General features: G+C 40.5%; 1 protein-coding gene across 3 annotated transcripts in view; it reads left to right on the forward strand.

Moving 5' to 3' along the window:
* The window catches only part of LOC102960098 (B-lymphocyte antigen CD20-like), a 36,550-nt gene extending 26,350 nt beyond the window's left edge, over positions 1 to 10,200 (forward strand). For all 3 annotated transcript variants that reach the window (XM_007092013.3, XM_007092012.3, XM_042959484.1), the window contains one exon: positions 9,998 to 10,200. In XM_007092013.3, the coding sequence (XP_007092075.1) occupies positions 9,998 to 10,005 (8 nt within the window). In that variant the 3' untranslated portion in view covers positions 10,006 to 10,200. The remainder of the gene's footprint in view (positions 1 to 9,997) is intronic.
* Positions 10,201 to 15,714: the final 5,514 nt, after the last annotated feature.

Here is a 15,714-nt window from a genome sequence, read left to right on the forward strand (position 1 = left end):
CAAAGACTTGTGACAATCCAGGGAACACTTATGCAAGAAACCATGGCTAAACCTTAGTAAGAACAGCGAGTTTTGTGGTTATCATTTGCCCGGTGCCCGTCCCCCTTGTCCCATCTCCACAGTAACCTTTAAATGAAATAACCTTGCGACCACACTACCTGTAAAAAAAACACCAGCCTAACAACCACAAGCAGAGGAAAACTGAGATTGGAGTTGCCCAAAAATAAAAAACAAAACAAAACAAAACAAAACAAAAAAAAAAAACACAAAAAAAAACATTCCCAGAGCATTGTTTCTGATTTGTCAGGCAGGTCCCTGGAAATCCCCACTGGCAAGGGTCTTTATTCACCTCTGAGCTCAATCACGGTGAGAAGTTTTCTGGGATGTTTGTCAGAACAATTAGTGGCCTTTAACACTGTGTTTGCCTGGAGCAGGGATAAAAGATGGGGAAAACAAAAGGCTTACCAAAAAAAAAAAAACATAATAGAAAAAAACTATGGCGCAAGATGTCTGCTGGGGACCTTGAAACGGTGGTAATACTTGGAAATCAAGACCTTGTGCATATGTGGAGATGTGTGTGTGCCCAGGGAAGACCTGTCAATATGCTAACCTCCCATCTCTGGCTGACCTGAAGCTGTCTGCAAACAGGAAGTGATAGCTAATATAGAGTTGCAACCTGTCTTCCAAACCTTTAAAGTCTTACCCCAACACACACACACACACACACACACGCACACACACACACACACACACACACAGCTTCTCAACAAAGCCTGGGCAATTTCTTGGTTCAAAGCAGTTAAGGAAATCAATGCCCAATCATCTAATGACACTAAGCTAACACAGGCATCAGTGCCCATACAGGACATGAATACTCTACACAATTAGTTCAGGAAAGGCAGCCCTAGAATAACAAAAACAACAACAAAAACCAGTCCCTGGGAGAATCTGCTTTCCAACATTGCTACATTATATTATTTTAAATATGCAATTTTTAACAAAAGAAATTATAAGATATGCAAAGAAACAGAAAACTATGACCTAAACACTGGGGAAAAAGCAATAGAAGTTGTATCAGAGGAAGCCTAGATATTGGACTTACTAGGGGAAAAAAAACTCTTTAAATCAGCTATTGTAAGTATGCTCTAAGAACTGAAAAACCATGTCTAAAAAGTCTAAAGGAAAGTAAGAAAGCAATGTTTCATGATAAAGAATATCGATAAAGACAGAAACTATTGAAAAGAATCGAGTAGAAATTCTAGAGCAGAAAAATATGTAACTAAAATGAAAACATCATTCAAGGGGCTCAACAGAGTATTTGATCTGACAGAAGAAATAATCCACCAACTTAAAGATAGATCAATTAAGGGGCACCTGGATGGCTCAGTTGGTTGAGCATCCGACTTTAGCTCAGGTCATGATCTCACAGTTTTTGAGTTTGAGCCCCGCAACAGGCTCTGTGCTGAGAGCCCAGAGCCTGGAGCCTGCTTTGGATTCTGTGTCTCCTTCTCTCTCTGCCCCTCCCTCTCTCATACCCTGTCTCTGTCTCTATATCTCAAAAATATATAAACATTTAAAAAAAATTTTAAAAAGGTCAATTAAAATCGTCTACTCTGTGGAACAAAATGATAACAGACGAAGAAAAATGAACAGACCTTCAGACACCTTTGAAACGCCATCAGTCATACCAAAATGTGCATAATGGAAGTTGGCATAATGGAAGGAGATAGTGAAAGAGAAAGCTACACAAAGAAGTCTTGAAAATATATTGGATGAAAACTTAAAAATTTGATGAAAAACATTACTCTACATATCCAAGGAGCTCAACAAACTCCAAAAAGGAGAAATTACAAAAGATCCAAACCTGGACACGTCACAACCAAGATGCTAATAGACAAAGACCAAGAGAAAATCTTGAAATCAGCAGAAGACAAGAATTCATCCTGTAAAGGGGATCTTTAATAAAATTCCTCATCAGAAACTATGGAAGCCAAAAGACAGTGAGTGGTATGACATCTTCAGAACACTGAAAGAAAAATACTGTCAATCAAGAATTAGATGTAATAAATATTACAACATTATTAATACAAAATAATATTGATAACAAACTAAAAATAATTCAAAAATAATAAAAGAAATAAAAATGTAATAAAGTGGTATAGAAGAATAAATAAAATGGTATGAAAGAAAACATTTATTTAACGTAAAAGAGAGCAGTCAGATAGAAGGACAGACAGAAGAACAAAGACATACAATATAGAAAACTGACCATGAAATAGCAGACATAAACCCTATCTTATCTGTAACTACATTAAATGTAAATGTATTGAACACTCTAATCACAAGGCAGAGACTGGCAAAATGGATTTTTAAAATGAACTCCAATTAAATGCTATATACAAGAGACACACCTTAGATTCAAAGACACATATTGGGAAATATGGTTGAGAAAGACATTAATTATCCGACCTTGACCTAAAGAGATACTGGCATTGGGCAAGACGCTCAATTTCACTGAACTCTAGTTTCTAAACCTCTATGGTCAGAATAGATGGGAGGATGCCAAGAATTCTACAAAGGAAAAAAGAAAAGACACAAATATGTCCAATATTAATATGGAAAATATATGCCATATAAACAGAAACCAAAAGAGAGCTAGAGCAGCTATAAAAATAATGTCAGATAAAATAGACATTAAGACAAAAAATTGTTAGTAGACATGAAGAAGGACATATTTATAATTATTTTTTTAAGTTAAATCTGTCAGGAACTCATAGCAATCATAAGCATATATGCACCAACAACAGAGTCCCGAAAACACATGAAGCAAAAACTGGCAGATTGGGCAGGAAAAATACAAAGTTTAAAAAACAACAGTTGGAAACTTCAATACCCCATATTCAACAATGTATAGGAAAACTCTGCAGAAGAGAAAAGGCAATAGGAGAATTGAACAGCACTATTAACCAACTGCCTAGACCTAATAGACATCTATACGACACTCCATCCAACAACTCAAAGTACACGTTCTTTTCAGGTGCGTGTAGAATATTCTCTGGGACAGACCATATTTTAGGCTATAAAACAAGTTTCAATAAGTTAGAAGGATGGAATTCATACAAAGTATTTTCTCTGATTATAATGGAATTAAATTAGAAATCAGTAAAAGAAGCGGGTGCCTGGGTGGCTCAGTCAGTTAAGTGTCTGACTCTGGCTCAGGTCATGATCTCACAGTTCATGAGTTCGAGTCCCACGTCAGGCTCTGTGCTGAGAGCTCAGAGCCTGGAACATGCTTCAGATTCTGTGTCTCGCTCTCTCTCTTCCTCTCCTCTGCTTGCGTGCTTGTGTGCTCACTCGCTCGCTCTCTCTCTCAAAAATAAACATTTAAAAAAAAAGAAACTGGTAAAAGAAGGACATTTGAACCTATCACCAATATGTGCAAATTAAACAATACATTCCTAAATTACCAAAAAGTCAAAGAAGAAATCAAAAAGAATAGAACACATTTTGAGATGAATAAAACAAACCACATACCACGGTTTATTTGATGCAGCTAAAGTAGTGCTTAGAGGGAAATTCATAGCTATAAATACTATATTTTTAAAAAGAGAAAAAAGTCTCAAATCAGAAACCTAACTTTCCACCTTTAGAAACTAGAATGGGAATGGGGGCTGGGAGAAACAGGTGAAGGGGATTAAGAGCACACCTATCATGATGAGCACCGAGTAACGTACTGAATTGTCGAATCACGATATTTCACACCTGAAACTGCTATAACACTGTATGTTCTGTAGGTTAACTCTACTGGAATTAAAGTTAAAAACTTAATAAATATTAAGAACATAAACTAGAAGAGAAAACTAAACATCAAAGTCAGAAGAAGAATGTAGATAATCAAGACTACAGTGGAAAAAATGAAATAGAGAATAGAAAAACAGACATAAAAGAGTAGGGGACACCTGGGTGGCTCAGTCAGTTAAGCATCTGACTCTTAATCTCAACTCAGGTACTGACCTCAGGGTTTAAGCCTAGCTTTGGGCTCCGTGTGGGTATGAAGCCTACTAAAATAAAAAGAGAGAGAGAGAGAGACTAAAAGGGGATACTATGAATAATGATATGCCAACAATTTAGTTCACCTACGTAAAATGGACAAATTCTTAGAAATATACAAACTATTGAAACTGTGTCAAGGAGTAATAAAAATCTAAATAGATCCATCATGTGAAGAGACTGAAATAATAATTGAAAATTTTTTGTAAAGAAACCCCAGTCCCAGGTGGTTACACTGCAAATACTCCTAAACATTTAAAGAATTAACACGAGTCTTTAACAAATTGTTCTAAAAATGAAGAGGAGAAAATACTTCCTGACTCATTCTATGAAGTTAGTATTACCCTGATACCAAAACCAGACAAATATATCAAACAAAAGGAAACTATAGACCATTATCCATTATTAATATAAATTTTTAAACCTCAAAGGAAAAAATGTTTCAAATACAATCCAGCAACATACCAAAAGTATCAAACATCATGACCAATTAAGATTTATCGTGGGAATTCAGAGCTGGTTTAACATTAAAATCAATCAGTGTAATAACCATGCTGATAACATAAAAACAAAAAATACATGACCATCTCAATAGACAGAGAAAAAACAATTTAATAAAATCTAACACCCTTTCATGATTAAAAAAAAAACCATTCAACAAACTAGGAATAGAAAGGAATTTCCTCAACCTGAAAAGCAGCAGTTAGGTGTGGGGAAAAAAATCTGCAATTAACATTATACTTGATGGACAGATACTGAATCCTTTTGCTCTAAGATCTGGAACAAGACAAGGATGTCTGCTTTTGCCACTTATTGTCCACATTGTACTGGAGGTTCTAGCCAGGAAAATTAGACAATAAAAAGAAATAAAAATATTCAGTTTGGTTGGTCAAGGAAGAAGTAACACGAACTCTCTTTGTAGCTGATAAGTTCTTGTGGCTATAAAATTCCAAGAAATCCACACACAAAAATCTAGTACAAATAAGTTCAACAAGTTGGAAGGGTATAAGATCAACATATTTTTCAAAAAATCAGTTGTTATTTCTATACGTGAGAACACAATTACAGTAACATCAAAAAATAAAATGTTTATGTAATTTATATTCAGGAAAAAAATTAACAAGATTAGTGTAAGACTTGTCTACCACAAATTAGAAAGCATTATTGAAAGAAATTAAAGAAGATTTAAATAAATGGAAAAAATTCATGTCCGTGGATCAGAAGATTTAATATTAAGATGGTAATAGTCGCCAAATTAATCTATAATTCAACCCAAGCCCTACCAAAATCTCCAGTGATTTTTATACAAGCTTATCCTACTATTCATATGAAAATGGAATGGATCCAAAATAGCCAAACCGATCTTTAAAAAAGAAAACAAACCATTACACACATATTACAAAGGCTAAAATCTGAACACTGATTTCACCAAATGCTGGTGAGAATAGAGAGCGACGTTGCATTGGTGGGAAAGCAAAATGGTACAATCACTTGGGAAAGCAGTGGCTTTGAGGATTTCTTACAACACTAAACATACTACCATACAATCTAGCCATCAGTCCCTTGGTGTTTACCCAAAGGAGCTGCAACCTTATGCTCTCACAGAAACCAGCACACGGGCTTTGATAGCAACTTTATTCATAGTTGCCAAAACTTGGAAGCAGCCTAGATGCCCATCAGTGAGTGAATGAACAAATAAACTGTGGTCCACCCATCCAATGAAATATCATTCAGTGCTAAAAATAAATCAGCTATCAAGCCAGGAAAAAGACATGGAGAAACCTCAAATGCGTATTACTAACTGAAAGAAGCCAATCTGAAAAGTACACACACTGTATGATTCCAACTATATGACATCTGGAAAAGGCAAAACTATGGGTACGTTTACTTTTTATGGAATAAAAAATCAGTGGTTGCCAAGGGGGGGGGGGCGGCATAAATAGGCAGAGCACAAAGATTTTTAGCACAGTGAAAATATTCTGTATGATATTATCTAATGATGGATGTTATACATGGATGTATACATATATAATGATGGTTGTCATTATACATTTTCCCAAGCCCTGCAGAATATACAACACCAAGAGTTAACTCTAAGGTAAAAAACTATGGACTTTGGGTGATTATGGTATGTCAGTGGTGGTTAATCCTTGGTAACAAATGTACCATTCTGGGGAGTGATGTCAATGATGAGGAGTCTATGTATGTGTGGGGACAAGGGATATATGGGAACTCTCTGTGCCTGTTTCTCAATTTTGTTGCAAATGTAAAACTGCTCTAAAAAATAAATAAACAAAGGGAGGTGGGGGAGAGGGGAAAATATGTGATGGGCACGGAGGAGGGCACTTATTGGGATGAACACTGGGTGTTGTATGTAAACAATGAACCACAGGAATCTATCCCAAAAACCAAGAGCGCACTTTGCACACTGTATGTTAGCCAACTTGACAATAAATTATATTTTTTAAAATTTAAAAATTATATTTAATAAATAAATATCTTTAATAATATTTATTTTAATAATAATATTTATTTAATGATAATAAATAAATGAAGTCTTTTAAAAAAAAGAAAGAAAAACAAAGTTGGAGGGCTCACGCTTCCCAATTTCAAAAGGAAGTACAAAACTATAGTTAACCAAGACATTGTGCTACTGGCATAAGGATAAATCGTAATTTTTACTGCACGTAAAAATTAGTGCAGTAGAATCAAGAGTCCAGAAATAAATCCTGAATAAATCTGAAAAGGAAATCACAAAAACAATTCCATTTATAATAGTGTCAAAAATAATAAAATACTTAGGAATTAACCAAGTAGCTGAAAGACTTACACACTGAAAACTACAAAACGCTACTGAAAAAAATTAAAGAAGATGTAAGTAAACAGAAACACATCCCAAGTTCACGATAGGAAGAATCAATGTTGTTAAGATGTCCATACTGCTCGAAGCAGTCTACAGATTCAATGCAATCCCTATCAAAATCTAAATGCCATTTATGCAGAAACAGAAACACCCATCCTGAAATTTATATGGAATCTCAAGGGATCCCAAATAGCAAAAACAACTTTGAAAAAGAAGAACAAAGCTGAAAGACTCACACTTCCTGATTTCAAAACTTACTACAGAGATACAATCATCAAAACCGCGTTAAGCACAGTCTTTTCAACAAACAGTACTGGGGAAACTGGTTACCCACCTGCAAAAGAATGAATTTGGACTTACCTAACTCCATGTACAAAAATTAACACAAAATGGATCAAAGACTTAAATGTAAGACCAAAAATAAAACTCTTAGAAGAAAACATGAGTCCAAAGCTTCATGACATTTGATTTGGCAGTGATGTTTTTGGATGTGACACCAAAAGCATAGGCAATGAAAGGAAAAACAGATAAATTGGACTTCATGAAAATTAAAAATGCTGTGCCTCAAAAGACAGAGTAAAAGGGGCGCCTGGGTGGCGCCTGGGTTAAGCACCGACTTCCGCTCGGGTCATGATCTCGCAGTTCATGAGTTCGAGCCCCACATCAGGCTCTGTGCTGACAGCTCAGGGCCTGGAACCTGCTTCAGATTCTGTGTCTCCCTCTCTCTCTGTTCCTCTCCTGCTTGATCGTTCGCATGCACTCTCTCTCTCAAAAATAAATAAACATTTAAAAAAAAGAGAGAGTAAAAAAGCAACACAATGAATAAGATAAACATTTGCAAATCACATATATAATGAGGGGTTAATATCAAGAATATATAGAGAACACCTCAAACTCAACAACAAAAATAAACAATTCAAAAATGGGCAAAGGACTCGAATCGAGATTTCTTCAGATAAAGTCTACAAATGGCCAATAAGCACACGGAAAAATGCTCAACATCACTGACCATTAGGGAAATACAAATCAAAACCACAATGAGGTATTACGGTATACCCATAAAGATGGCTATTATCGGGGCGCCTGGGTGGCGCAGTCGGTTAAGCGTCCGACTTCAGCCAGGTCACGATCTCACGCTCCGTGAGTTCGAGCCCCGCGTCGGGCTCTGTGCTGACTGCTCAGAGCCTGGAGCCTGTTTCCGATTCTGTGTCTCCCTCTCTCTCTGTCCCTCCCCCATTCATGCTCTGTCTCTCTCTGTCCCAAAAATAAAATAAACGTTGAAAAAAAAAAAAATTAAAAAAAAAAAAAGATGGCTATTATCAAAAAAATAAAAAACAGAAAAAACAGAAAATAGTGTTGGCTAGAATGTGAAAAAAAAACAGAACACTTGTGCACTTTTGGTGGGAACATAAAACGGTACAGCTGCTGTGGAAAACAATATGATTGTTCCTTGAAAATTTAAAAATAGGATTATCATAGGATCCAGCAATTCTATTTCTGCATATATACCCCGAAGAATTGAAAGCAGGGTCTCAGAGAGGTATTTATGTGTTCACCCATGTTTAGAGAAGCATTATTCACAATGGCTACAATGTGGCAACCCAAGTTTCCATCAACAGATGAGTGGATAAGCAAAATGTGGTCTACAACTGTAACAATACTATTCAGCCTTCAAAAGGAAGAAAATTCTGACGTGTGCTACATCGTGGATAAGCCTTGAGGACATTATGCGGAGTGAAATAAAGCAGTCACAAAAAGGCAGATGCTGTGTGATTCTACTCCATAGGAGATAGAGTGGTCAAAACTGTAGAGACAGAAAGGAGAATGAGGGTTGCCAAGGGCTGGGAGTGAGGAATTACTGTTTAATGGATGTAGAATTTCAGTTTTACAGGAAGTAAAGAACTATGAAGACGGATGGTGGTGATGTTTGCAACAACATCATATATGTATTTAATGCCACTGAACTGTGCATTTAAAAAATGGTTATGATAATAACTGTTATGTGTATTTTAACATAATTTATTTTAAATTGGAAAGAGTCAATATAATACACGCCATTAATAGAATAAAGGATAGAAACAATCACTAAATTGTGATAGAAGGAAATAGGTTGTAATGGCTGATAATCTTATCTCCTTACCTACAGAGTTTGTCTAAATTCTTTCAAGATAGGTCATTAAATCCCTCCCACCAAAACCTACATATTGGTAAATCAGCCTAAAACTCTGCCTGGAGCCAGCATGGCACATTCGAGGGATTCCTGTAGGCTAGTATTTAGAGGAAAGTGATAGAAAATGAAGCTGGAGAGGCAAATTGAGGCCAGATCCTAATAGAATCCAGCCACCCCTAGAAAAGAATTTGGAATTTAGCCTGTAAGTACCAGGATGCTATTGAAGCCTTTCTAGCAGCAGGGAGGGTTTCTCGATCAAACTTTGCGGTTATATACAGTAGTCCCTCCTTATCGGTGGTTTCACTTTCCAGGGTTTCAATTACCCTCAGTCCACCACTGCCAGAAGTGGGCGATCCTCCTGACAGATGGTCAGAAGCCTAAGGCTACCTCACCAGCCCACGTCGCTCATCCCATCACCATCTCGTGGGCTCTCCCCATCAGAATGCCTTCTGCGGTGATCCCGCCCCCCCAAATCCTATAGTCTAAGCCAGACAGCTCCCCCCTCCGTTGGTCGTTTCTCCTTCTGACCTAGAATATGAAGTAGAGCACCCCAGAGGATTCTTAGCACCCACCACAGGCCAGCCGAAGGTTAAAGTCATTTTCTGAAGACTTATTTTAGTTGAATGTGATGGTTGTAATTCAATGAAACCTCTGGTTTCTGACGGGCCACAGGTCTGTTGCATTTTTACCTCTCCCCCCCCAGACAGAGTGGGTGTTATCTTCTCAGTGTGGTTTCAACTGGTCACATTTTAGGTTTGCCTATGTGTTTGTTTGTCATTGCTGGGGTTTTTGTTTTGTTTTGTTTTTGTTTTGTTGTTTTTTGTCTTGTTTTGATTCAGTGGCTCGGGACTAAGCTCGTATCTTCTGGTGTCACGGTGTCACAATGATCAATCTGCTATCACCCACTCCCCCAGGTCCATAGCTGTCTCAGTGCAGTGTCTCTACATAACTCACAAAGAACCAGTGTGACTCCCATCAAGAACGAAAGATTAATCGTGAACTGGGGAAGAACTCCGCGATTGTTCTCAAGAGGCCTCATGGAAAATACAGGCTACTGAAGTCCTTCCCAGTGCGCCTTCTCCCTACTTCTTCAATAAAGGATGCAATCCGATCACAAGTCGACTCTACCCTTTTTAAAAACGATCTGAGGGGCGCCTGGGTGGCTCAGTCGGTTGAGCGTCCGACTTCGGCTCAGGTCACGATCTCGCGGTTCGTGAGTTCGAGCCCCGCGTCGGGCTCTGGGCTGATGGCTCAGAGCCTGGAGCCTGCTTCCGATTCTATGTCTCCCTCTCTCTCTGCCCCTCCCCCGTTCATGATCCGTCTCTCTCTGTCCCAAAAATAAATAAACGTTAAAAAAAAATTAAAAAAAAAAAAAAAACCGATCTGAGTGAGCATAGACAGATACAGCCGGTCCAGGGGCTATAGGAAAGTAAAGGTGAATGGCTACTTTACCTTAGGCTGGAGGAGATCGGTCTGAGCGAAGGGACGCCATCATCTGAGAACGGGAACTACTCTGACTTTGAAGGCAGGCATAATGTCAAGGTAGCGATGGCAAGACTTTTGATGTTACTGTGCTTTCATTTCGTCACCTGTAACACAGAAATCATAGTTCCTAGCCCACGGAGTAGATGCAAATATTAAATTATAATACATCATTAAAGGACTTAGAAGAGCTTCCGGTTTATTCTAATCCCTCAATAAATTATTATTGATTATCATTTATGAGCTCTTCTCATTATAGCTGTAGGACGAGGATATAGGAGGCTAGGTGGAATTGTTATTTTCCAAGAATTAGTGACCAGAGTCCCCCTCTGAAAACAGATGTGCTCAACATTCTAAGTCCATAAAAACCACTGGAGAGCTTCCGGGGGGGGGGGTGCTGTTGTGGTCAAATTGTGTCCCCCCAAAAAGATATGTTGGGGTCCCAGTCCCCCAGTACCTCAGAATGTGACCTTTTTGGGAATAGGGTCTTTATAGAGGTAATTACAATAAAGATGAGACCATTAGGGTGGGCCCCCATATTAATGACCGGTGCCCTCATGGAAAGGGGAAAGTGGACACAGAGGCACACACACACACACACACACACGAAAGAGTATGTAAAGACTCAGAGAAAACGTGAAGACAGAGGATGGGAGGGATACATCCATCTACCAGCCAAGAAACACCAGATTGCTGGGAAATCACCAGAAACGAGGGAGAAGCAAGGAAGGATCTTTTCCTAAAGGTTTCAGAGGGGGCATGACCCTGTCAACACCCTGATCTTGGATTTTGGACGTCAGGCCTCCGGAACAGTGAGACAATAAATTTCTATCATTCTAAACCACCCCGTTTGTGATACTTTGTTGCGGTAGCCTAGAAAGCAACCACAGGTGGCTTTTCACTGTAATGAGCACTGCATCCCCCCTCCTTAGAGAGTGTTAGGTTTATAGAGGGGGTGATCCTCACACCCCCACGTCCCACAGCATGGGGGATACGTATTTGATAGAACACGCAGCAAGGCACGTCTGCAAAATGCTGCTGCTGATGTCAGCCGGAAGATGGCGCCAGGTTACAAAAGAGGCCACCGCCACCCGAAAAAACTGCTCAGAACTGTCTACTTGATATTGTAGACAGTGGAAGCCTCCACGTACCCACCTAGAATGAAGGTAGAATCTACAGAAAGAGGACCGTATCCTGACATGGGGTTATATGCACAGGGAATAAGGCATGTAGTGAGCGAGGAAGACAGTCACCTCTCCACGAGCAGTCACGGCTCAGGTATCTCCTGGGTGCCCGCATTGCAAGTAAAGGAATCAGGTGGGGGTGGGGAGCGGTCCCCAGGCCTCCCACGAACCATCCTACAAGCCACTGGAGCCAAAAGACCGACCCACCCTTCTTTGTTAGGGGGCGGGGGGCAAAACTTGGACTCAGATGTGAAATGGAAGGCTTAAGATCGTCAACTCTGAGCCTTGAGAGCTTAAACGAGGATGTTGCAATCATCAGGACTGGAAGGACCATCCACTCACCTGCACTCACTAGGAGAAAACAGCGTCAGTTCCATTGCAGGAACCTGAGCGCCCCCAGGGCGGACACGCTACCCCGCACGGTCACGACCGTCAGCCCTTTTGGGAGTTCTCTCCCATGAACACGTATTCCTAAAACGTGGGATCCACTGGCACACGTAACTAATACTCTGTGATCTCTAACACAACATCTGCTAGCACATGAATTCCTGCCAGTGGCAGCTGCCAGAGGGGCGTCAGCAGTCCCACGGGCGGGCTCAGGAACATTTCAGGCGGCCAGAGTTCAAGTGTCGTGTTTACCACAGATCTCAAGTTCTTAAGAGAGTGGGGGGCAGAGCCTCTAGGCGGTTTAGCTCACATGCTGCTCAAACTCTGCCTAGTTAATTTTTTTTAACTCCGTTTGCATGCTTTACCGCCCCCATTGATCTCAGACGATGTGCACAGTCAAAGGCATTCATGAGTCTGTGGTTTTACAAGCTTCCTTTAGCATCTTGCCATAAAACGTGTGCCCCGCTCTCTGTTCAAACCTAGCCCAAACCTAGGACAGACTTTCAGAAGTACTCCGCGGCCTGTCATGTCGGTTCTTGCACGTGGGCATGCTTCCACTCATCCTGAAAAAGCACACCGCAGCAACTCTCGGGCAAAGGAAGGACCACCCCATCGTAGGATTTCTGGGGAAATTATGAGCACGTTCTTGTTTGTCACGGTGAGCGAAGCAGGTGACACGCCAACAGAAGCCTTTAGAGAAAGAGAGCCAGGAATGCTAGAACTTTCTGCAATGCTCAGGACAGTCCCAGACGATGATGAATTGTCTCTTGGGACTTTTGAGTGTCCCACCAGCCATTCATGAGGAAGATGAACTTATTTATGATTACCTAAGATCAGAACTTAATAACTTTCAGGAAATAGGGGCGCCTGGGTGGCTTGGTTGGTTAGGCGTCTGACTTCGGCTCAGGTCACGATCTCCCGGTCCGTGAGTTCGAGCCCTGCATCGGGCTCTGGGCTGATGGATCAGAGCCTGGAGCCTGCTTCCGATTCTGTGTCCCCCTCTCTCTCTGCCCCTCTCCCGTTCATGCTCTGTCTCTCTCTGTCTCAAAAATAAATAAACGTTAAAAAAAATAAAATAAAATAACTTTCGGGAATTATCCTATATCCAAGTTCCCAGGAAGGTAGCCGCCGTGTACTTTGTTTTTCACTTGGGACTTCCCCAAGAGGGATTAACCACATAAAATAATAGGGGAAAAGGTCATGCTACCCGTGGGATGTAAGTTACCCGTACAACACACTGTATCAGCCTGCATTTGTAACTGTCTCAGGCAAACATGTAACAGAAGAGATCTAAGACAGCTTTAAGGTAAAATGAATTACCAAATTGAAAAAAAAAAAAAAAAACGAGAAATACAGGGAGCTCATTTGATTTTTATTATCTTTTTAATGCTTATTTTTGAGGAGTGGGGAGGGCACAGAAAGAGGCAGGAGGACAGATATCTGAAGCAGGCTCTGTGCTGAGAACAGAGAGCTCAACGCGAGGCTCGAACTCATAAAACTGTGAGATCATTGACCTGAGCCAAAGTCTGACTCTTAACCAACTGAGCCACCCAGGTGGCTGTTCTAAACATGGTGCATATTATTGCCATCTGTGGTGGTTGATTTTCTGTGTCAGCTCGAGGGGCCGGCAAGATGCCAAATGATGTTTACCTGGTTAAGCATCATGGCTGTGTAAGGGTTAAATTGTAGTGTAGGGCTAATGCTCAGCTTGAAAAATAACAGCTTTGTGTTGACACTGAAGGTTAAGAGATAACAGCCTTGCTTTGCTCTGGTAAACTACGCCTCATACCCTTGTAAATTAGGCTTCACCAATTAAGGAAACAAAAGTTCAAAGAAAAGAGCATCAGAGGCAGGGTCAAGGAGACCCATTGGTTGCAACTTAGAGGCAGAAAGTCTAAAGTAAACACCTCATTAGGCAACTGTTTCTAACTCATCTGGAACCTGTTTCTTTGTTCTGTTCCCAGGTGATGATAAAACGATGTGATCGGTTATAAAAACTCTGTCCCCCGGCTGTTCGGGGCCGCACTCTTATCAAGAGTGTTGGTCCCGATCTCGGCCTTGCCTCTCATTGTAATAAACTTTGTTGTGACTGTCACTGGTGCCCGTAGCATTCTGTTTCAGGAGTCGTGTGGATGCAACAGCTGGGTGTTTCCAGAAGAGAATGGCATTGGAGTTGATGTACCGAGTAAGCGGACCAGTGTGGGTGGGCACCGTCCGATCCACTGAGGGCTTGCATAAAATGAGAAGGCAGAGGAAGATTGAACTTGCTCTCTGCCTGACCGATTGAGCTGGGACATCATACTTCTGCCTTTCTCAGGCCTTCAGACTGGCATCTACACCATCTGCCTCTGACTCTGAGGCTTTCAAACCACACCGCCAGCTTCCCTGGGGCTCCAGCTGGCAGAGGGCAGGTAACAGGACTTCTGGGCCTCCACAGTCATGTGAGCCAATACCTTATAATAAATCTCTTTATATAGACGTCTGAAATATAGAGAAAGATATACATATGTTCTATTTTTCTGGAGAACCCTAATACGTCACTCTACATGCATATTTTAATATTTTATAACACATGGTAAAAACTCTCTCCTCAACATCCCATACCGAAGTTACGCATCTGGGTTTTTCCCCGTTGTTTTTTTTAAACGTTTATTTATTTTTGAGACAGAGAGAGACAGAGCATGAACAGGGGAGGGGCGGAGAGAGAGGGAGACACAGAATCTGAAACAGGCTCCAGGCTCTGAGCTGTCAGCACAGAGCCCGACGCGGGGCTCGAACTCAAGGACCGTGAGATCATGGCCTGAGCCGAAGTCGGACGCTTACCCCACCAAGCCACCCAGGCGCCCCTCCCTGTTGTTTTTCAGTCATACTCGGATGCTAGCTTCAGCACTCTGAAATTGGCCTCAGCCCGGTCTGCCCACGTGGGTTAACATTTATCTTTCTTTCTGCTATCTTACTAAGAATTCTGTTCTTTTTTTTTTTAATTCTGTTCTTTATCGCTTACTGCAATAATTTCGCTCCCACCTCTGCTCCTTTTGTTTTTTTCGTTTTTGGGTTTGTTTGTTTGTTTGTTTGTTTTGCATTTCTTATACAGATGGCTTCTGATTTTCTTACCTCTCTTAAATATAAACTTATGATTATAAAAATGTTCAGGCACCTATTACGTCTTCTAATATATTCAGCCTTGAAATTTTATACAATGAAATAGATATTTTATTATAATTTTAAAAAAATTTTTTTTAACTTTTATTTTTTATTTTTGAGACAGAGAGAGACAGCATGAACGGGGGAGGGCCAGAGAGAGAGGGAGACACAGAACCTGAAACAGGCTCCAGGCTCTGAGCTGTCAGCACAGAGCCCGATGCGGGGCTTGAACTCACGAACCGCGAGATCATGACCTGAGCCGAAGTCGGACGCTTAACGGACTGAGCCACCCAGGCGCCCCCATTATAATTTTTTTGTACCTTATATTACAGTGAAGGTCTTACGCTGGGCTGGAAGATAGGACAAGCCTGGTTTTGCCACTAACTGGTTGTGTCCTGGTAAGCAAGTGACTGCCTTTCTCTGCGTGTCAGTTA

This window comes from Panthera tigris, chromosome D1 (genome assembly GCF_018350195.1).
Source record: "Panthera tigris isolate Pti1 chromosome D1, P.tigris_Pti1_mat1.1, whole genome shotgun sequence".
NCBI classification, from domain to species: domain Eukaryota; kingdom Metazoa; phylum Chordata; class Mammalia; order Carnivora; family Felidae; genus Panthera; species Panthera tigris.